At 40.4% G+C, this 23,125-nt stretch overlaps 1 protein-coding gene across 4 annotated transcripts in view; it reads left to right on the forward strand.

Moving 5' to 3' along the window:
- arhgap21a (Rho GTPase activating protein 21a) overlaps window positions 1–23,125 on the forward strand; it is a 93,360-nt gene that overhangs the window by 66,920 nt on the left and 3,315 nt on the right. For 2 of the 4 annotated variants that reach the window (XM_030122874.1, XM_030122870.1), the window contains 19 exons: window positions 264–318; window positions 3,253–3,276; window positions 4,973–6,980; window positions 10,673–10,819; window positions 10,908–11,010; window positions 11,129–11,165; window positions 12,514–12,633; window positions 13,181–13,480; window positions 15,621–15,685; window positions 15,837–15,985; window positions 16,067–16,209; window positions 16,315–16,473; window positions 16,912–16,990; window positions 17,563–17,636; window positions 17,725–17,814; window positions 17,901–18,026; window positions 18,111–18,152; window positions 19,098–19,203; window positions 22,193–22,224. In XM_030122874.1, the coding sequence (XP_029978734.1) occupies window positions 264–318; window positions 3,253–3,276; window positions 4,973–6,980; window positions 10,673–10,819; window positions 10,908–11,010; window positions 11,129–11,165; window positions 12,514–12,633; window positions 13,181–13,480; window positions 15,621–15,685; window positions 15,837–15,985; window positions 16,067–16,209; window positions 16,315–16,473; window positions 16,912–16,990; window positions 17,563–17,636; window positions 17,725–17,814; window positions 17,901–18,026; window positions 18,111–18,152; window positions 19,098–19,203; window positions 22,193–22,224 (3,859 nt within the window). The remainder of the gene's footprint in view (window positions 1–263; window positions 319–3,252; window positions 3,277–4,972; window positions 6,981–10,672; window positions 10,820–10,907; window positions 11,011–11,128; window positions 11,166–12,513; window positions 12,634–13,180; window positions 13,481–15,620; window positions 15,686–15,836; window positions 15,986–16,066; window positions 16,210–16,314; window positions 16,474–16,911; window positions 16,991–17,562; window positions 17,637–17,724; window positions 17,815–17,900; window positions 18,027–18,110; window positions 18,153–19,097; window positions 19,204–22,192; window positions 22,225–23,125) is intronic. The other 2 variants (XM_030122872.1, XM_030122871.1) reach the window with 2 other exon arrangements.

Raw genomic sequence — 23,125 nt, forward strand, 5'->3', positions numbered from 1 at the left:
TAATTTCATCTTTTATGTTGAGAAAATGGTCTCATGGAGATTCCATGTAATCCCATCATTCAAATACTGAATATTTGGGGATAAATAGTGCAGAGATGGTCGTCAGAAAAGTACAGTAAAGTTCAATTCAGTATTTCTAAGAAGCATTTCCTGATCATTTCTAGAGAATTGCTGTGATTTCACAGTCTGAATCATGTGTTCTAACATGTTGTCTCTCTTTCTCTGACTCTCCTTCTCATCCTTCTCATCCTTGCGGCAATCAGTGATGCTTCACTGGAACTCTGTGTGATGCCAAAGGATGAGGACATTTTGCAGCTGGTAAGCATTCATTCGTTCATTCATTTTAATCAGAAACAATGCATGTGCCCTTGAAAGAATGTATATTAGGTCAACTGTACACAAAATTCCACACAGATCTTGTTGTTTAGTTTCAGATCAGAAGGGGGCATATTGTAGCAATTTAATTCAATAAATCCAATCCATTAATCCACGTGGGTAGAAGTGTAAAACTGACAGTTTGTGGTGTTGGAGGGAGTTACATGATGGAACTGTGTCCTGATAGGCATCCGTTTATTTATCTGCTCCATACGCATACTTGTACGCATGACTACAGACTAAAGCACAGGCAAGATGGATGGATGAGCAACAGCTTTAATTTTAGTCTCTGTACCAAAACATCACTGTAATAACAAAAGCATGAACTTATCCACTCTTATCTACTACATTTGTGGTGAGATGCAGTTGAAACATGCACAGCTGTTTGAAAATGTTAAATTTCATTTTAATTTTGGAAAGAAAACATCCTATAAGGAAGACAAAGGACTGAGGAAACATCTGCAATGGCCCCACAGTCTGCTCAATGAAGCAAACCCATTATAAATAAGAGGTTTCACTCCATGTGTTTGACCTGCTCCAGAATTTAATTTCTCATGTCTTAGACTTCCATCAAGTTTAAGGGGGACCTTTGCAATAGTCTTTGCATATTTCTGTGTCTGTCACAGACACACAAATCAACAAATGGTAACCAACTCATAAAACTGGACTGACCCACCACTGCGACTATTTTCTGTTGTCAAACGAAACTTTTTAGTTTTTGTGGAAAGTAAAATGACAACGTGAATAATCCACACCAGACTAGAGGTGCATAATTGTCATGTGGAGAAATTGTAATTTTGGGGTACATTTTTGGTTTATCTACACCACATTACATGGCATTACATGGGTGTAGAACATTTTGAACAGCAATAGAACTGTTCATATACACTAGGCATGTGTACTAGTATTTATTTATTTACTAGATATTGTAGTAATAATGATGAAAAATGTTCATATTACTGCTACATTATTACTATATTACTACATTATTACTGCATTTAATGCAGAATTGAACTGCACAGACAGGGACCCCTCTAATTCACTCCTTCCTCACCATTAATTGCAATACAGTTTCTTTCCAAAATAAGGTTCTATGGGGCACAACTGAAAGGAGCAAGATTTTCTGTCTCAATTACTCTATTACCATCAAGTCATCAAGGCTATTGTTTTGTTTTATTTAGAAACGGTCATGTGACAAATGCAACAAATCAGGGAAGGACATGTAATGACAAGACCCAGTCAGGCAGTGATGTCCATATCATCTTTTCCAATACGACAAACCAAACAGGGTCAGCAACATTCCCAAAAGTCTCTGTTCTAGGGATCTAAAACACTAGAGTATGGTGTACAGTTAAGCACTAGTCTGGCCATAGCCTTAGATAAACTCCTGCTGTTTATTGTCTTTACTTACTCATCTCACTAACTCATTGCTAATAACAAAACGGAGCCAGGTTCCATACCGCAGCGCCACACTGCCTCAGTGAGGTCAGTGATGCAGAGAACCAGCCAACACCATAAGTCAGGGTTCACAGCCCAACAGACGATAAAACAGTGCCAGGCGGCGTCAACCCAGTTGCCACATGTTAGTCACCTCTGTTTGGAAATCTCTCCCAGAGCAGAAAACTGAGTCAGATCCCACTGTGTTGCTAAATTCCACACATAACTTGTTAGCTCGGCCACAGCTCACCAAAAGCCACAGAGACTCCCTTTTGGTCTTTTGGAATGAGTTTGAATGCTCATGAGGCCGAAGGCTTTGAAAGACACAATTAGTTTCTCCTGTTGATGAAACACCAGTCAAAATTAATTTCAGTCAGTGTTTGTTTTTCACTTTACATTTCTGGGAATGTGTCTGCCGTGTGTGGGCTCAAACCAGTTGAGAAGATGCTGTATCTCTATAGCAGAGTGAACGTCAGGATAGTAGAAGGTTAAATGGAACTCTAAATGTGAATCATCACTTTTTCCTCAATACAATATGTTAAATATGTGGCATATACACAAAGATCATAAAAAGTTGTACTCTTAAATTGCCTGAAAATGAGTCATCCTAATTTATCACAATCCTCATGCTTTCTCTGCTTGACCTTTTATGATTGAGCACTTTGGTTCACAATATGGGTGTTCAGAAAGATGATCCAGTAATTTGTATGATAAGGGTCACTGAATAAAGATGGTCTGTGTTTTCAGTGTGTTTGTTTGTTTTGTGTATCAGGAGATATTGAACTCCCTCCTGTCTAGGGGGAAGTGCGGCTGCAGTCAGCTGACTTCTCTCAGTACGCTGTTTACATGAGCGAGTGAGGAAAGAAGCCAGTGTGGATCAGGCAGGCAGGCAGGCGTGCTGTCATGCTCAACCGAAAGTGAACATCTGATCCAGCGGCCTTGAACGGGTGAGAGCCAGGCAAGGGACGAGAGACGAGGGAAAAAGAAGCCGATAGTGTGTGAGCAAGTACAAAGTGAAAATGCTTGAGAAGCCAGAGAGGGAGGGAGGGAGGGGGAGGTACCATGGCGAGCAGGTGAGACTGACAGAAAAGAGAAGAAATGCTGAGTATGTGGAGGCAGGGAAAGCCAGCTGAATATATTTGCCACCGTGTACTGTCAGCGGCCATGGTGCTGAGACAAAAAACAAACTGGGAGATTTTCAGGCTTGAGATGAGCAGAACCGCAGCTGAAGTTCTCTCCTCCATCTCCTGTCTTATTCCTCTGCTCTGACTCCTTTGATGCTCCTGTTCACCGTTCCCACAGCAGGAATATATTTTTAGCCTTTGCCGAAGAAGTTGTCTCACCTACATCTGTGGCCTCTCATTTCTCTATGCTCACCTGTTTACAGCTTTTTATTCTTTTTTTCTCTTTGCTTGCCTTTCTCTAACCTGTGGACTGCAGTTTTCCAGGGATATCACTGCTCTGGTAAGAGGGGAAACTAAAACTAATCACTCCTTCAATCAGTCCTTTTCTTTTATTTTCTCTTTCCTTATTTAGAGCTTTTGTGTTGTACCACCTTTATAACTCATATTTACTTATGCACAAGTTGTCAAATACCTAAAACACCCATTTCCCTGAATAGCATGTGATAGATACTTTAAACCACAAACATTTTCCTCTGTATTTTCCATGTATGCAAATCAGTTTCTGTGCTTTTGTATGAGATATTCAAATCCAGAGGGTGGCACCCAGCAGCAGATATGCCGCTCTTAGCACAGTTGTAACCTGATACATCAGGTAGAGTGCAATCGATTAAAGTCCAACACCACAACGCTCTCCTTGTCATTTTCTCAAGAGTGTATGCACTGCAGAGGTGAGGAAATATCTCGTGTTCGCTCATTTTTTTCTGAAGCTGGCGATTCTTACCCAAGCAGGGAGATGTAGATCACAAAATCAGGTATTTTTTAATGAATGTAACCAAGGAAAGTACCGTAGTTTTAGCGGAGCCATGCTGACAGAAGTAGCATTAGTTGCCAGTGGCAGGCAGAGGCGCCCCCCGTTCACCCTCTCCTCCTGCCTCAGGGCTCATTCTCCAGGACGAAAGGTGGGTAAAATGCATACTAACCGTAATCCTCAATCCTGGCTTGTTTCTCCTGGACTTTCCAGCTTTTCCCTCTTTGCCTGTCCCTTTCATTTTCTCCCCCTTATGTTTCTAAACCTGCTGTTTTTCAGGGCAGCTATTCATATCATGGCACTGTAACATTTTGGCTTCATTTTTTCTCCAAAGGGGAAAAGATTGAGAAACTAATTAACAGACCGGTAGTCGTTTTTGGCTTTTTATAGCATGCTGGTGTTGTATTTTTATAGATGGATTGTATCCAGCTGTCCATATGCCACTGACAGCGCTTCTAAGGGAATGCAGTGATAGCGCCTGTAAGCTTAAACAGAGCTAGTAGTTTACCATTCTTTCCCTCCTTTAACAAAGGGAGCAGGAGGGCTGAACATTTAATAAAAATACAATCAAAACTAAAGGTGGATGTACTGATCAAGATATATTATAATAGGACATAATACTTCACATTAAGTCATTCTAAATCAAGCATTGTGGTGCTAAACAGATGCTCAGGCCTAAAAATATCATACCATACCATGGTCACGATGCTTATTTGAAGTTTGCCAGAAAAAATTAAATGATATTTACAGTTAAAATTGTAGAAATATGTATCAGAATAATGATTGCTAATACAATTATTAATGCGTAGCGTTCAGCTCTACCTCTGGTGCACACGAGGTGTTTTCAGGTAATAGGGTTTACATGATGTCAGAGGAAGGTGGAGTTACAGGTGATCTGTTACAGTACGTTTATTGACAGGTGATGGCAGACATTGCCTAAAGCGCAGATGTAGTTTCCAAATGGGAACACGCAGAAATAAAATGTCAGTGTTAATTGTAAATAAAACTGTTTCCTTTGCTATTATTAGTGTTGCTTTTCTAGCCGGTTTGTAACATCTGTTTCACAACAGCTCCTCAGCACTCCCTGTTCTGTATATGTCTGTTAGAAAAGTCTAATGTATCCTGTCCCTGGTGGAGTGTGATAATCTCCAGAGGTTAAATGTGATGTATTTTAGCGTTCCAACATCTCAGCAGCAGAAGTGACATCATGTCCTGTAATCTGTTACAGGCATATTCCCAGGATGCATACCTCAAAGGAAATGAGGCATACAGCGGAAATGCCCAGAACATCCCCGAGCCTCCTCCCATTTGCTACCCACGAATAGAAGTTAAGGCTGCGGGCATGTCCCAGCCATCAGAGCCCTCCGCTGTCAGTGAGACCCCTCGAGGGCCAGCTCAGGGACCTGGAAGACCCGTAGGAGGTGGGCCAATGGAAAAGAGCTACAGAGTAGAAATCCCTGTTCCGCCATCTCCTCCTCCGCCTCAGCAGCAGACGTCAAAATCTCAGACAGTGGTTTGTGTCTGTAACGAGAACGTGAGGACAGTGGCAATGTCCCCTGACCCAGCTGACAGGGGGGCTCGGGGGACTCGTACTGTACCTAGCCACAGGACAGAAGAGAACCGGTATGGTCCTTCAACAGATACATCAGCCAAACCCAGACCCCTAGTTCCCTCAATATCCGGGGGAGCACAGTTGCAGTACCCCTCTTCTCGTCCGACAGACACACCAGTCTACTCCCCTTCTGTGACTTCTAGACCTAGCCCTGTATATCCTGACACCTTATCCCCTCCTGTACGAGCCCCTCTCACTGCTGCCTCCCCAGACTCTTTCTCCACTGCCATCTCACCCAGTGCCAACCACTACTCCCCCTCCCCCACAGCCCCTTCCTCCTCTCCACACCAGAACATTGACTGGAGAACCTACACCACCTACAAGGACTATATTGACGCTAAGAGGCTGCACACTTACGGTTGCCGCACCATCCAGGAGCGCTTGGATAGCCTGCGTGCAGCTGCCAATTCCAGCTCTGCCTACACCCAGCAGCGCACACCACCTCCTAGTACCAGTCAAAGAGGGGTGCTGGGGTCCCAGGTCAGACGAAGGAGCGCCTCCAATGACCGTGGGATGGACGTAAGGCACCAGGGTCCAGCAGCAATAACTCCTTTGCGTAGTGCCTCTCAGGAGAGGCTTGGAACTGGAGCAGAGAGGATGATACCAGCCAGGAACTGGCCACGGAGTGCTTCCCAGGATGCACTTCCTTTCTCAACCCCCACAGGGGTCTCCAAACCAAGGGCGCGATCTTGTGACTACCTGGGCCAGCGACCTGGAGAGTCAACTGGAGACAGTAGAGCAGGGCTGGATGACAGGCTGATGCTGTGCCGTGGAGAGGAAGCCAGAGCTAACAGGCAGGGAACAGGCCTGAGAGCTTTACCTCATCTGAACAGGACTCTCACTGGACAGGAGGACGAAGGTCGAGGAGGTGGATTATCAAATGCAGCTGTAGCTGCCCCTGTGTTTACTAAAGGTAGTACAGATTCTGTACTAACATCAAGGACAGATGGTGTTATAATGAGACCGTCACGTCTGCCTGTCAAAAACTCTGTTTCAGAGTCGTCACCTGCCTTATCCTCCACTAAAGCCACAGACCCTCTTAAAGACCAAAGAGCTAACATCATGGGGAACCACATCGGGTACCCGTCCCCACTGCACCTGCAACTCAGGGGCAGAGCTGACAGTCTGAAAATAGAGAGCAGGTCTGAGGCAGGCCTGGCAGCCAGGTCCTCCTCTTGCTCTGGTACTTCCTCTAAACTCCCTACACAGCGACTGTTACAAAGTGGCGTTGTTGTCTCCTCCTCTGGTTCCTCCACCACCAATGGAGCTGTTACTCAAAGGCCAAATGTCAGTTCCATTTCCACCACTGTTCCTGTACGAACTAATGGAGGGCTAACAGAGGGGGTAGAAGGACTTGATGCAACAGTTGTGGTCGTTAGGAGAGAGAAAAACTCTGGACCTCATCCCAATCGTCCTCCGTCCTACATCCTAGCTGTCAATGATAACGAGAGAGGAGTGACTCACAAGTCACCGCCATTGGTGAAGGCGGGCTCTGCAGACGGAGCCATGTGCTGGACACCTAACGACACCTACAGGGACATGCACCTAAGGAGGCTGGGAGACACACGGCAAAAGTCTGGCTCTAACAACCTGGATGACTCCCTCGATTCCATCCCCTTCATAGGTAAGGACTGCATTTATCTATATATACCGCCTGTCTTTCAACCTCCTCTGTTTCTATGGCAACAATGAAAGCATGGGAGTCTTGTGAAAAGAAATGACACAGCGTGTGGTCGTATGAGTGAGGATGTTTTGGTTTCTGCCGGTGGGAATTCCAAGATGTAAATTTATACCAAATTTAAAATTTACAATTTTACATTTTTTATTCAAATTAAAGTGCATCAGAAGCGTCTGGAATTGAAAACTGTGAAGATTTAAAGTTTGGCAGAGTTGAGGTGGTCTGATACTTATGTCATGTTACTAATTTAAAAGTTACATATTTACTGAAGCAAAGTACTGGTATAGCTGCTAATGAAAAAGTAGGGTGCTGAGTTTTTCAAACAATATCAAGCTCTACTAACACAATGTAAATACGACAGGTGGATATTATTTCCAAAGCAGGATAGCATTTCCAGTGTGAAATTCTACCATAGTTTATGTTCTCAAATAGCTGTAACACCCACATAAGAAAAGAACTGGGCTACAATGTCAGCACAGAAGTGGTGTATACATATAGTATGTTGCAGGCAGTTAAAAGACCATGCAGTGTGCCATTTTCTGCAGGCAAGGTCAAATTGTTATAGTGGGACAGGGAGGGTTGGTTTACAGTTTGCGGTGCATAGTAGTAGTGGTTTTGTGTTTTTCAGTAGTGTTTATTTCAAATGGTTTTAAAAGAAGATGTTTGTCAGTTAATATGAGTTCCTGGGCTTATGCATTAAAGAGTACAAATATTTTCTATATAATTTTGTTTTAAACATTTCATGAACATGCTTTTCTACACAGTTTTTAATATTTTGTTAACATCAGTAACTAAGCCACATGGAAAACCTACTTTACAACATGCCATTTAATGTGGCTTGGCTGCCTTTCCCTCTGTCTCTGCTATTATTATTCATGTAGAATGTTCTGTGGACAAAAAATTGTGTTGGTACAGTGTGAAGTTGTGGGTTTATCGCCAGTGCATTGCATACACACACATTGGTGCCCTAGTTATCATTCAACAAGGAAATCAGTTGTGTTAAATGTCATCATGAATATTATGTGGATCATCACAAGTTATCTCTTGCTGGAAATTCCCAGGAAATTTTATCTAAAACACTTGATAGAATAGTTTTTTGACTGAGTAACGAAGAACTTACAAACAACCATGTCTGAAATGACCCTGCTTTCATCTGTCAGTTATGGTTCATTTGGTGTTCATAATATCATGGAAGTCAGAGCTACAGGTTATACAGATTAAGTAGTGACAGTGATATAAAATACTCTGTTTCCAGAAGGATGTCACTATCCAAGTGCTCTTGGCGTTTTGAACTCAGGGTGACATTGTCAGTTGTGTGATTATGTGACAGCATGACACTGTTCTGCAGGCAAGCATGACATACCCAAACCAGCCCTTGGTATCTGAGTAGGGTAACTCGGAGACATACAGTTAGTAGACACACACATACATAGCTGCTCTCCGATTTAATACACCCCCTCCCACTTCCTGAAATGTCTCATATATCCCCCAGTGTTGTACAGCAAGAGAAACCTAAGAACATCTGCCCTAATGGACTGTGACATAACAGAAAAATAGGAGCATTCGTGCAGCAATCCGCTTCAATTAGATTTCATAGTGCACTTCAAAACAATGAGAGCAACTGCTGTACATTAGGTATCTGCCAAATGTTTTGTGCTGGAAGCGGAACACAACTGGCAATACTTTAGTACATGCAAAATGTCACGTTGTTTAGCTTGCATTTTCACTGTCTATCTCCAGTCGCATAACCCGACAAGCTCGAACTTGACAGCATGTACCCGAGTTCTGTCTCCATTCTGTGACTCATCAGCGACCAATGAGAGCAGCTGTAATGTCCCAGAAGCTGCAGGGTTAATCATCCTCTTCCAGCATAATTTACCCATTGGTACATAAACATACCTCAGCTCTCACTTTTTTGGATTTAAATCAGATTAGATTAAGTTTTTAACACTTCACACCTCAAAAGCATATTTCATCATTGTGGGAATTTGTGTCACTGCAGAGATTAAATGTCAGGTTTTGAGACAAAATAGTGTATCTATCAAGTCATGTTAGGGCAATATATCAAATTAATTTGATTAATTGTGTTTTTTTTTTTAATTGTCATGAAAAATGCTTAAATTTTAAAATTGAGGCACGTGCTTCCTTTGGAGAACTTTCTCGCTCTGCAAATATTCTGATGGCAACTTGTTGGTTTGAGAATGCTTTTCTATTCAGTCATTACCTACCAGCAGTGCTTTATTTTATTTTACATTATTTTTATATTATAGCTTTTTGTTACTGTTATTGATAGTGTGCATATATGTGAGCATATAGACTGTCAAGAAGTTATTTTGGGTCATGTTTTGTCTTAAATTTATCCTGAGTGTGGACATAATGCAAAGCATCCACTTACCAGAACCCTGCTGATAAAACATCCAAAGTTTTACCCTTATCCCACTTACTGTAATACTGTCTTATAATGTATGCGTCTGCATTATTGAGTTATTCAAAATCACCGTATGAAATGAACCATGCAGTGTTACATAAGTATCTGTGTTGGAATGATGTTGAGCATGTTAGTTCTTATGCAAATATAACTACCTGCTTGCTATACTGTGGCTTCATATTCATATTAACCCAGATAACATGACAGAATCTTTCTCTGTTTTCTGCATTATCCAAACTTTTACATCTGCTCTGCACTGTGTCTTTTTGTTTGAAGGTCAGTCAATTTTCAACTGACATCCTGTTACAAATCAAATGTAATTTGTACGTGTCACACATCACTAGTTGATGCTGTTTTCCCAGAAGCGTTGTTGTCGCCATGTAAATAAGTGATTCAATGATACAGGCATATCTGTCTTGGTAGGAATGAAGTTTGCAGTGTTTTTGGAGTTGTCTGGGGCTGAATGACCTGTACACAACTGCACATGTTTTGGATGAAGCTATGCTGTTGAAAGTAAATGTTTTGCATTAGTGAATTGGCAGTTAAAGGAATTAAATCATTTGGAGTTATTCAGTTGTCCAACATTTGCAACAATGAAGTACAGGGGTTAACAGTTTTTTTTTTTTTTTAATTATTATTTAGGTTTGTTTTTTGTTTTTGTTTTTTTGTTTTTTTTACTATTCTATAAACTATTTTTCAAGATAACTGTGTTAGGACCTCTACATTTGGTCTCACCCACATGCCTACATCATCACTATCGCATACATTGTGTGATTCACTGGTGAAAGTATTTGTTCTTGTGATGCATTGTCTAATTTGTTTTTAGGGCTTGCCCTGTTGCTGATTATTTCATATCAGACACTATGGCACAGATGTGTCTTTGATGATGTAATGTTAGCCTGTTACTTTACCTTCATGTATATGGATTTAAGAGAAGGTGTGCGCTGGCTTATCAGAGCAGAGATACCTATCAGCTGGATGACTGTGCGTCTGTCTGCATTTCCATGAGCCTAATGAGTGCTTATCAGTGTTGTACTGCTGTCTGCTCCAGTGTTTATTCAAGATAATATGGTAGGTATTAACTGGACGTTTTTGTGTATTTGTTGTACATCATGTATCCTAAAGCTTACTTAGATTCTTGTTCGTCCTCTCATCGTATAGTTCATTCTGACACAAACTATTCACTGTTCTCATGTGTTTGTCTCCTCAGATGAACCATCTAGTCCGAGCATCGACCAGGACAGCGAACACATTCTCGCCTCTGCTGTGATCTCTGTCGCTCCCATCATCACCACCATCCCGCCTAGCCCCACGTCTCCATCCCCTCTCATTCGACGTCAGCTGTCGCACGACCAAGGTATGTGTTCACCTTGAGGCAGTCAGTCATCCCTGAATAAAAGACTCATTGTGATTCTACAAATAATCATTTGACCCTCTCTTAATAGATTCTCTTCGTCTCACAATTATTGAGTCAGATTCTGGTACGAAAACCGAGAGGTCCAAGTCATACGATGAAGGCCTTGATAACTACCGGGAGGAAAGCAGAGGGTAAGGAAATAACTCAAAATTAATCAGTATCTCATTATGGCACAAAACCATTGTTTTCGCCTTGTATTATGTCTCTGGTATTTAGCTCATAATAATATGTTGTCTTTTTTCAATTTAGGAGGTCCTTAATACCTGGTCTGAAAAGTCTCAGGAAGGTGAGTTCAGTGCACATTTTATCTAACATGATTTAGTTTGCCACCTCAGCAGTAGCTGGGCTCACCTGCCACATGACTGGTTTATCTGCATTTCCTGTTTGAAAGTTTATCAGATCAGTAGTTCACACCCACAAGACAAAAGTTTGCATAAGTAAAACAGGGACTAAAGGCACATCCAACTTTTGGAAAAATACTTAATTTAAATTGTGCATGACTTTTTCCCCCGTGTACTTGCATTTCTTCTGTGCTTTTATACAAACCTATTTGGTATTGTTATATATTTAACAGATGTTTGTTTTAGAAATGGACTGATGGTGGATTTTCATAGATAAATATAGTAACTTTAGTTTCTGTTGGAAAAAAAGAAAGTAGCCCCTTAATTTGCCAATAGATCCTGTTGACAGTTCACTATAGACTTTACTAGAAACTAGAGAACTGTTAAACAGAATCCCTGAGTCAAAGTAAAAACATATCTAAACAATAATCAACCAGTCGAATAAATCTGGATCAATCAATATCAAAGTCATTATTAACAAACCAGTAAATCTGAACTAATATCAAACTAAATGCCAAACATCAACACTGATGTATGTACAAGTTTAATTTTTGTTAACGATCCTTTTCCTTCAAAGTCAGCACCTCCAGTTGATAAACCTCCTTTAAGCCACTGGTCATTATGAAACTCATATTCTGCCAATTTATTTTATTCTTTTTTTTTTTTAACCCTTGAGATAAAATCTCTTTTACGAGGGAGACCTGATCAAGAAGCCCATCAGTACAATACAAATGAACAAACAATATTAATATACTGTAAACAACTGTAATTTGTTTATTTACTCAGACATATAAAATGAGGAGAGACACAAATTTATATTTTTATTTATTTATTATTATTTATTTTTAAGGGTTCTGCAGGAGAGCTTAAAAGCCAAGATAAATTGTGCATGGGGATAACCTCCTCTTGTATAAACACAAGTAGATGATAATGATAGAGTTAGACTGTTTCACACAGATGATCTCTGATTCTTTTACTGTTGATTATGGTAAGTACAACAATGCGGAAAGAGTGAATGAATGAGGAAGAGTTAAAAAAAATTTTGGAAACTGAAAAGCATACCTGAGTAAACAAGTCTTGTCCAGATCCACATTTATATGGTAGCAGTTTGTTTGTGCCTTCACGAACATGTGCTTGAGGGCTGGCAGGTATGAACCTGTGCTGACCCACATTGTGAATCGTGGTGTTGGAGATTTACTCTTTTCCAGAACTGCACAGTGTCTCATTTAGTGGGTTTTTATTTTATTTTTATGTGTTCTAAAGTTGTGTGCTGTTGTCTTTCTTCCATTGCAGGCTGTTGACCGGTCATCAGAAGATTCAGGGTCCAGGAGGGATTCATCATCAGACGTCTTCAGTGATGCCACCAAGGAGGGGTCGCTGCATTTTAAGCAGCTGAATACAGAGAAGGGCAAGGTGTGAACTCCCTCTTCAGAGCTGCACTTCATATCACATATTGTCACAGCAGATATGCATACAGTAGATAGCATGTGTTTAGAGTCAGGTTCTTAAGTATTGTGGATTTGCAATGAAGGATTCAAGATGTTCCTGAAGGGGCTTTCATGTTTAATCCAAGGGGTTTAACAGAAATATTACATATATTACCAGTTAGGAAGTTCAATCATTCTCCAAATACCTATGGACCTCACTGTGTATAAGTAGTCCAAGCATTACATAAACCGCAGCCAGGCTTGTAAACCGTAGTAGTGTTGCCCTGGTTTACAGTATATGTCCACCTCTACTTACACCTGACCTTTTTATGGTCTGTTTGTGTCACTTGTTTGACCAGTTTGACTCACAGCTACTTGTCATTGTGTTATATAAGGTATCATATTGTCCCCCTAGGCAGTAATTATAGGTCATAAAGGCAACAAAAGGACCATATTTAACATGACTGAATATAAAGATTACACTTTAATTCCTCCCATTTTGCTCATCTCCTCTTCATGACCTACTTCTGCAGCGTGTTGGAGGGGGGATGCGTCCATGGAAACAGATGTACGCCGTGTTGAGAGGCCATTACCTCTGCCTATATAAAGATAAAAAGGAGGGGCAGGCTCATGCTAACTGCCAAGCAGTTGACGAGCCGCTGCCAATCAGCATCAAGGCCTGCCTGATTGACATCTCCTACAGCGACACAAAACGGAAGAACGTGCTGAGGCTGACCACATCCGACTGCGAGTACCTGTTCCAGGCTGAGGACCGAGAGGACATGCTGGCCTGGATCAGAGTCATACAAGAGAACAGCAACCTGGATGAGGAGGTAAGAGCCATGTGATTTATACGGGTAATGTAATGGTCACCTGGCACGAAAAAAATGACACTGCAGTATTGAGGAAACTATATAAAGGTTTTTTTCTTTTTTTGGGGGGGGGTTGAGTGACTTTTTTACGGCTTATTTCATTGTCTGGTTGCACTGATGGCAGATATTGTTTCGGCTTTTAGTATTCTGACTGGAATGCCTCCAAGTTCCTTCTTGTTAACTTGGCACATGGTCCATTGAATGTCATTGTCATTGTTTTCTACAGGCTTTAACCCGTAAAGACCCAGGGCTATTTCAGTGGCAGTTCCCAAATGGTTTTTTCTCTATTTTTAACTTTTCTTAAGTTATTTATCATCATTTATAATATTGTGCTCATTATTTTGCATTCTTAAGTGAAAATCAGGTATTTTCTTATATTTAATTTACAGACCATGATGGGTGTCCATAAAAGCTCAAATTAAAATTGAATGTTATTGTATCAAAAACTGAGAAAATGGAGGAAAAAGGGACTTTTTCAGTAAAATATATCAACTAAACGTGAAAACAAGCATCTCCATCCACTGTCATTCATCCAACTCCATGGGTTTTACTGATGAATCAATGTTATAGAAGATGAGGGTGTTTCCACGTTCACTATGGAGCCTCTGAACATCCAAATGGGTCATTTCTGATGACCATGAAAAGATAAAAGACTACATTTTATACCAATTATTTACATGGATTGATGGGATTATTGGATCAACAGTTTTTAACTTTTTATATCAGTAAAAGGTTTTGGTTGCCAGTGGATGTTTGGGTCTTTATGGGTTAAACAAATTTCCATTTTTAAAAGCTGCCAAAGTCAAATTAAGATGTTTTTAGACTCTGGATTGTAGACTTTTTCAGGACTTGTGGAAACCTTGTAGTTTGAGCCAAGAATACACCATTTTAATTACGCTCTGTCTGAAATTAAAGTGAACAAAATGTGCCAATATCGTCAGTTGTAGTTCCAAACTAGTGATCTTGGGTGAGAAGAATCAAAGACAGTCTGAGGCCAAAAAACTGGCTCTATCAGGGTCTCATATAGACTGCTACTATGACCTACGTCTGTTAAAGAGCTTACAAGATTTCAGCATGAAATGATGCACTGATCAGCTCAACACTGGCAGTTAAAAATAATTGGCTCAAACTCACCTTCCACTAAAGGCATCCGAAGTTGGCATCCTTCCCCAAGCCACAACCAGACCCACATTCTCTTCCTCTTCCCTTTTTTCAGGTTTTTCTTTCCTCATACACATGGATGCCAATATTGCAACAGTACTATTCTTACCTTAGTTTCACTGTTTAGCATTATAACATTGCAAATGGACAACACACACTGACGATGTTTTCTTATTATACATTGATCAGTTATCAGTTTACGATCTACATGCATCAAAGCTGATCTCATATTTAAGTGTATTAATTCCATGTTGAACAGTGTAAATCACAGCAAATTTATAAGACTGTTGGGTTTTAACGCTTACATACAGTTTAGTGTGGTCCAAGTTCAATATCTACCAGCTCAAGAATCCCTTCAGAAGTTGGAAATATTGAACAGCTGATCGATTTAGAATGTTTAAATAACCCAATAAGTGATTATTTAAAAAAAAAAAAAAAAAAAATGTTATGTAACAGAGAGTTAGAATTAGTCACACAATATCTATCAACATTTAACTATGTTTTGTTATCCTTCACATTTTAGATCACTTTAAAAAGTCATCAAGTATCAGTCCAAAAAAGATAGTGATGTTTTTACTGCTGTTTAATGTCAAACCAGGTCAAATTGAACTCTAACAGTACCTAAGATTTAGTCCTTTTTCCTTACGTTTTATTCACTTGTGTTTATATTGTGTCCTAAAATAGACAGCCCCCGGTCAGAAATTAAAGCCTGTCTTTCCTTTCCTCTGAAGGCCTAACCACACTGTCTATACCGTGACATTCCAATAGTCTTACCTGTGTCATCTGATAGCAGTGGAGTTATATAAAGATGTGTTGCAACCTGTTACATGCACGAAGGGAGCTTCTACTGCATCATATACCTTAACCAATATCTATTGTGTCCTCTGTCCATTCTCTTGTGTTCCTCTGTCCTTCCTTTACTTCTTTTTTTTTTCTTTAGAACGCAGCCTTCACCAGCCATGACCTCATCAGCCGAAAGATCAAGGAGTACAACACCTTGATGAGGTGAGTGGAAGGGGGAGGGCAAGAGGACAGTGAGGCTGGAGCGGAGGGAGGTTTTAACACTTTGGAGAAGTTGATTCAGAATGTGACACACTGCTCTTTAATAGTTCGATCGAATTAGCTGTATTTTAATTTATGTCTGTGTTTCATTCAGTCCGACAGGCAGTAAGACTGAGCCATCGCCCAGACCCTCGCGCCAATCACTGAGCATCAGGCAGACGCTGCTGGGAGGAAAAGGAGAGACCAAATCACCAAGTCAACACTCGCCAAAACCAGAGCAAGAGAGGAAGAACATGCACAAAGGTACAAAAGGAATTAGATTTGTCTTTTAAATATCTTAAACTAGGACCCATATCCAACTACTCGCACATTCTGTATATGCAGATGACACCAGCCCTCCCAAGGATAAAGGGACATGGAGGAAGGGCATCCCAGGACTGATGAGGAAACCCTTTGAGAAGAAACCAGCCCCTGGAGTCACATTTGGAGTGAGGCTGGATGACTGTCCTCCTGCACAGACCAACAAGGTTTGGTTTTATTTAAGTTTTGAACCAAAAAAAAATGCTCTCATATTTGAACCTTCGTGTGTTGATTAATCTAAACAATTTTGCATTTTTGTATCATCTATCCAGTTTGTGCCTCTGATTGTGGAGGTTTGTTGTAAGCTGGTGGAAGACCGAGGTCTGGAGTACACAGGCATCTACCGAGTTCCTGGGAACAACGCTGCCATTTCCAACATGCAGGAGGAGCTCAATAACAAGGGCATGAACGATATCGATATCCAGGATGATGTGAGTGCCACTCGATCGATCCACTGTTGCTTTAATTAAACTGTTAATGGAGTCTCAAGTTTTTAAGTGCTGCCCTTGGTGCGTACTTTGGACAGTAATACTGTAGCTGTATTCAAGACTGAGCTGTTTTGTTAAGATGGATGGGTGCACAGAACAGTAATAAGATGTCTGATGGTGCCAGAGGTTTGTGGCACTGAATACTTGTCAGTGATGTGTCATTGCGCAATGTTAAACCTTTATACAGATATGGTTTTTTTTGGCCTAGAGAAGTGCAATGTGACAGTTATGACAACAGAACAAGCTTACATTTCTAGATCAAATTTAGAAGCCATTCACATTAAGTGCATAAAACTGTCACTCTACTAATAATGTTTGTCACCCCTCTAGATAATCTGTGTGGCTTCATAACACGTTATAACCTAATCTCATGTTTTACAGAAATGGAGGGATCTCAATGTAATCAGCAGTTTACTCAAGTCCTTCTTCCGCAAGCTTCCAGAGCCCTTGTTTACAAACGGTGGGTTGCCTTTTAAAGATACCGCATGCCATCTAGTGGTCAAAAGCCAAAACTACAACCTACAGGGTTCCAGCAGGGTCTTAAAAAGTCTTAAACGTGTTGAATTTACAAATTTGCATTTAATACCTTAAAAAAAGTGTTTTTATAGGTAATAAGTTTGATATGGTAGGTTAAGTTTTGTTGCCATAAACTTGTTCGCTGTGCTGTGTTTAAATGTGTCTGTTAAATGTCCAAGTTGCAAAGAAAGTAGCATTGTTCTACTCAGTTCCACCCGTTCTAACCCCACAATTTATTTTGAAATTAGGAACCAATTATTGCTAACTTTGCAGCTCTCGGTGAGAAATGACTCAGAACGGTGGGAATCAAGGCGTTGGAGTAAATAAATACATTTTCCCAAATTCTAGGAGTGATACATTTTTGTCAGTATGGCATTGAAATGGCCATTAAATTCTGTTCTAAGCAGTCTCAAAAAGTCTTAAAAAGGTCTTAAATTTAACTTGTAGAAACCTGTTGGAACCCTGAACCTGAAACATCGTCAGCCCACCTTAAAACATGTGCTTTTCTATGTGTAGATAAGTATGCAGATTTCATAGAGGCCAACAGAATTGAAGACCCAGTGGACAGACTCAAAGTGATCAAGAGGCTGGTGAGTTGGTTTTCTAGTTTCATTTTGCATTTCTCATCCCTTGTGTCTCCTACTCTCCACTAATCTTAGTGATTTTTCACTCTCTCAGCTCCATGAGCTACCCGATCATCATTATGAGACCCTTAAGTTCCTGTCGGCTCATCTGAAAACCGTGGCTGAAAACTCTGAGAAGAACAAGGTACGACTTTGCTGTTATCGGAAACAGCCTGTATGGTCTGACAGGAGGGGTTGTTCTGGTTAAAACATACTTTCTCTTTGAGTCAGATGGAGCCAAGAAACCTGGCCATCGTGTTCGGTCCCACTCTGGTGCGCACAACAGAGGACAACATGACCCACATGGTGACACACATGCCAGACCAGTACAAGATTGTGGAGACCCTCATTCAAAATGTGAGCACCAGTGTTTCCATTATGTCTGAATAATTAACTAGTCTTAAAAAGAACAAAGTATTCATTACTAAAACTCTGTTTCAGTATGACTGGTTCTTTACTGAAGATGGCAATGGAGATCCAGTGGTAAGTACAAAATTGTTTTGTGGTTTTTAAATGCTAACTGAGAATAGCTTTGCTCTTGTGGACTTTCTCATGATGACGCATCCTGTTTTCTTCTCATAGCAAGTAAATTTACCCTGCTATCTTGAAAATAAGCTGTGTTATTATAACAAGAGCAGGACAACGCAATGTTTCTGTGTGGTGTTTAATGTTTATTTTTATCTTATTTATTAGTTTATTTGATCACATTAATTAAACACCTGTATTGAAATAACAGCATATGTAAATGTGCAGGATTATAACTAAACTCCTTATGGCTCTGCATAGTCCCCTAGGCAGGTAACCATTAAACATCACAATTCAAACATACAACGGAACAACAAAAAAAGTATAACAAAGTTAAAAAATTACCACAAGACTGCTTTGCTTTCAGCCACTGTTGAACTGATTAGTTAATGTTATATATATATCTATAATATATTACTATATTTGTTATTTTGACACCATGAATATTTCTTCTGTTACTTAACAGCGTTAATCAGGTTAGGGGCGTTATTCAAGCTGAAAAACTGAACATCAAGACGACCACTTTGTTGATTATCATCAGTCTTGCCTCCATCAAAGCTTTTTGGCTAATTCTGCCTTATTTACATTGATGTGTTCATCTATATGTACTGTCCCCTGTTAAATAAATGCTTTTTTTTTTCTTTCAAACTAAAAACCCCACAAATCTTAAGAAATCAAAAATTTCATTTCTTGATAATAGCACAACAAATAACACATTATTACAAGAAAAGAAGCTTTGGTTTATTAAAATAGTGCAATGACTTGAGAGTTTGAGAACTTAAAAACTTAATGTTTTTTCCAGAAGTAGTAGGATTTGAAAAACGCCCTTTTAGCTTTACATAGACTCCACATCCAGTCTTGGTGAGTCTGGTCCTCACTATGCTACCGCTGTGCTTCCTGCAGACTGTGTCCCAGGAGGAGAGTGCGGTGGAGTCTCAGCCCGTCCCAAACATCGACCACCTGCTCACCAACATCGGCCGCACGGGCACGTCGCAGGGTGAAGTATCAGGTAACGCGCTGCCCCTGGCAGACCAGCTCTGTGGTGGGTTCACCTTTCTCTACCCTTTCACTGCTGAACCCTGTGTTTCAAAGAGGGACCGGTGTGTAATTGAGTAACAACTGCTGATGATGTTGCTGCTTCTTCCCTTTGCTTCTCTGGCTGTTGCCACTAGATAGAAATGTCTATGGCTAACCATGACTCCTAATGCCTGTGTGGGTTTCAGTGGGCAATTTATTTGCATCACTTTTCTGTGAAATATCTGAGTTTTATAAAGTAGATGCAATAAATTGTCATGCTTCTTCATTTGCTTTAAAGAGATTTATTACCCCAGTTTGGTATTTTTTAGTCTTATGAAAAGACGTTTAATAGATTAGATGTCCTTTGTTTTTTAATCATCCCTCTGCCCCTTAATACCCTGTTTGGTCACACCCCACTAGTGGGCTGTGTATTTCTCCCCCTGTTATCCTGCCTACTGTTGCACTAATACGGCATGTTCTTTCCCACATGAGAAATAGATGTTTTTACAGTGAAAGGCGACCTCTGATTCCTCTGTCTCTAGTGAGGCTCTGTCGGGTGTCCTAAAGGCTTTCCCAGCATTCACACATACTGATCTTGACACAGGCCAAGTGGGAGGAGTCTATCACACCATGATGTCACTGATGGACTCTATAATGTCCGTGATGGACAGCTGGAACTGTAGGAAGAAGGAGGATTGTTGCCCCCAGTGTAGCTGCCTAGTCTGCAGGAACCCGCAGTTCTTTTAGGTGAAAGAAGTACCAAAGAGAAACCCCCCAAAAAATCATTAAACAGAGAAACCGGGACGAAAAGGGGAAGCGAAGCGGCTACACGGTACTGTACAGTGTCCGGTGTTGTGGGTTTTCTGTCAGAATATACCTTACACAGGCCGGTGCTGCTGTCTGAAAGGCTCTCCGCTGTCTCTCCTCACTGTCTCACAAGCTTTCCAAATGGAGAGATAGTATGGTATGGTCTCTACACCAGGCTTCTACGTCACCAGTCAGTGTGCACTTGCATATTGTGCCATCATCTGTATTGAAAGGGGTGTATAGGGGGGCTTGGCTATGTCACACAAACACAGCAAATTTTAATTAGACACCAAGGTACACGTGGCTCAAGGGCAGGTGAGAACTGATTATAGGTTTTTCTCACCGACACTCTCTTTCTCATGCAGTGTCCTCTCTTCTCATATAGCTAGCCCCTCTGTGACTCCCCTGTCACATCCTTTGTGTTTTGGTTTCTGCCACATCCGTCTGTCATCGTGTCACATGTCATCGCAGCTCATGTCACTACATATCGTAACGTTGCTGTCACCTTGTCAAGTTAACAGTGAACAAGTCTGTTCATGATAATTAAATCAGATATTGGATCAAATAGAATCTCACTCTAATTTAAAATGTTTCAGACTACAATGTTGCCCATAAAATTGGAATAATTGCTTTCAGACACATTCCTCTTTTTATTCCTAATATTTACACATCTGTAATCACCTTTGACCAGGTATAATGATCACATACTGAGTCCCAGTTACACTTAATCTATCAACAATAAATCACATTATTACAATCATTTCATTAGAGGAGACAAAAACATTTAATTCAAACTTTATGGGCAGCACTGTATTTTAACAACTATAATTATCAGTAGTGTAACTTGTGTGTTAAAGGTACTACTAGACAGGATTTCTGCAGGTGCTTTCCAAGATACAAAAATAATCCAATTTAAAGCTGTAGTGAAAAGCAACCGGGAAAAGGGTGTTGTAAAAAAATCAATGATCCCAGTTCAAAAAGTAAGTACTGCAAAAATACAACAGCAAGAAACATGTCTGAGACACTTGGACACAAAAATAGAAGTCCTTTATTACAGATTTTCTATGGTTAGAATTTCTACAGTTACAGAAGATCTACCGCGGGACAGGATGTTTTTGGCCAATCAATGGGTGTTTTTTTTTTTTTTTTTTTTTTTCCCCCAGCAGGCTACATATGTTATCGATTGTTGTCTTAGTCTTTTGTGCTGCATAAAGGTGTGTATTTTCAAATCCTGGAATTTTCTTTATCTGATTTTAGCTCTTTTATTTGGGTAATATTTGCATTCAGAGTAGATTTAGAGTGTGATTATAAAAATTTGGAAAATCTCTTTTAAATTGCACCTTGTGCTATAAAACACTCAAGTTAGGAATTTGGGAATAGATGCAGTAGAACCATCATTAAGACCCCTGCTGTCAACCAGTATCATTCTAACATTGGCAGAATCATCTGAGTCAGACCTCGGTTTTCCTTCTCTTAAAATGCATTCATAATATATATATATATTTTTTAAGTAACTTTGTAAAACCGCAGAAACCCTGCTTTCAGATACACTGTAAGAACACAGGATAAAACCAGATGTGTTTATATGAGAAAACATGAAACATTTAATGTAGGGATCAGGTTTATTGATTTATTGCAGGATTTCATCTTTGCTAAACTAACTCCATAGCCATCACCGTCCTGCATGACAACACTGTCCACTCTGTTGCTGTTAATTGTACTTGTATTGTGAACTGAATTGATATTGCCAAAGTTGCACTCAGTATCACTTAAAATGACTGGAAGTTATTGACATCCTTTGTGTTAACCAGGATTAAGAAACACCTTCTCTGTAGTTTTTTTGACTGCAAAGGTTATGTGTATAATCAAACCATGCGTGACGTCTGAGCGTGTCCGATGGGAAAGAACACTTCATGCCATGTAGATGTGGACCTGAGTGTAACGTAGAGCTCATCACGTGTCCCTGTGTGCAGCATGGCCTGTTGTCTGCTCATGTATGTGCTCACGTCTCATCAGCCTTTGTGTCGTCACTCTCCACATGCTTCCTCTCATCAACATGATTCTCTCCCTTCCTTAATTTTTCCCTGAGCCATTTCCTATGTCACACTTCCTACATGCGCTCTTGTCTTTTCAGATCATCTAATTTGTGTCTCTTCTCTCTGTTTTACCTGCAGATTCACCGACTAGTGACTCAGCTAAATCCAAGGTGAGTATGTGTGTGAGCCCTTAGACCTGTGGTAGTGTAGGATGACAGGAGGTAGGTGACTCCACCTCCAGGCCAGAGTAGCACCACATGAGCTTATCACTGCATATGTTTGTTGACTGTTTGACATAAAATGTGATCAAAAGAGACTTCAGTGGTATGCTTGAAGGCTGAAATAGTGATAAGAATCTCCATTTACTAACCTTAATAAAAACCACAAGCCCTTTTCCACCCATATGGACCAGATGCCAGTCCAGTTTGCATACTGAAATTTGAAGTAGCAAAAGTATAATGTGGTTATTAAGCAAAAAGTTCAGAAGTAATTGGTGTTATTCACTATCTTGCTGCTACTGTCTACTTCTATTGTATTGTATGTTCTATACACCCTTCATTGTTGACATATTTTAGATTACAATGGTTCCTCTAAAAATTGGTGGAAATGAGGGCTGGTTTGCTCCATGGCTGCAAGGCTCCACAGTGGAAGTAGTTCTAGAACCAGACCTAATCTGCTGTAGATTAACCACAGAATAATTTATAGACGAGAACCTTCTGTTAAGTGTTATGTATAAGAGCGTAATTCCATTCAAATCCTTTATGAGGCAGAATTCAGGGGAAATAAAAGCAAACCATCTGCATGGGTAGATACCGCAGAGGGCAACTAAGATATTTTTAGTCTTTGGATGAACCGACTCCTTTTGTTTCTGTTTGTTTAGTCTGTCTTTACTGTCAGAACAAAGCCTGTTGTGCCTCTAGGGAGCCACAGTCTGTGTTGAAGGTTACCAGTGTTTGCAGAGCGGTAAAATCTGGTCCTAACTGACTCCAAACTCCTGCTGAATGATGTGTTCAGCAGGAGTTTGGAGTCAAATGCATCATTCAAATAAGCTAGTCCAGATCTTGAGGACAG

This window comes from Sphaeramia orbicularis, chromosome 20 (genome assembly GCF_902148855.1).
Source record: "Sphaeramia orbicularis chromosome 20, fSphaOr1.1, whole genome shotgun sequence".
Lineage (NCBI taxonomy): Eukaryota > Metazoa > Chordata > Actinopteri > Kurtiformes > Apogonidae > Sphaeramia > Sphaeramia orbicularis.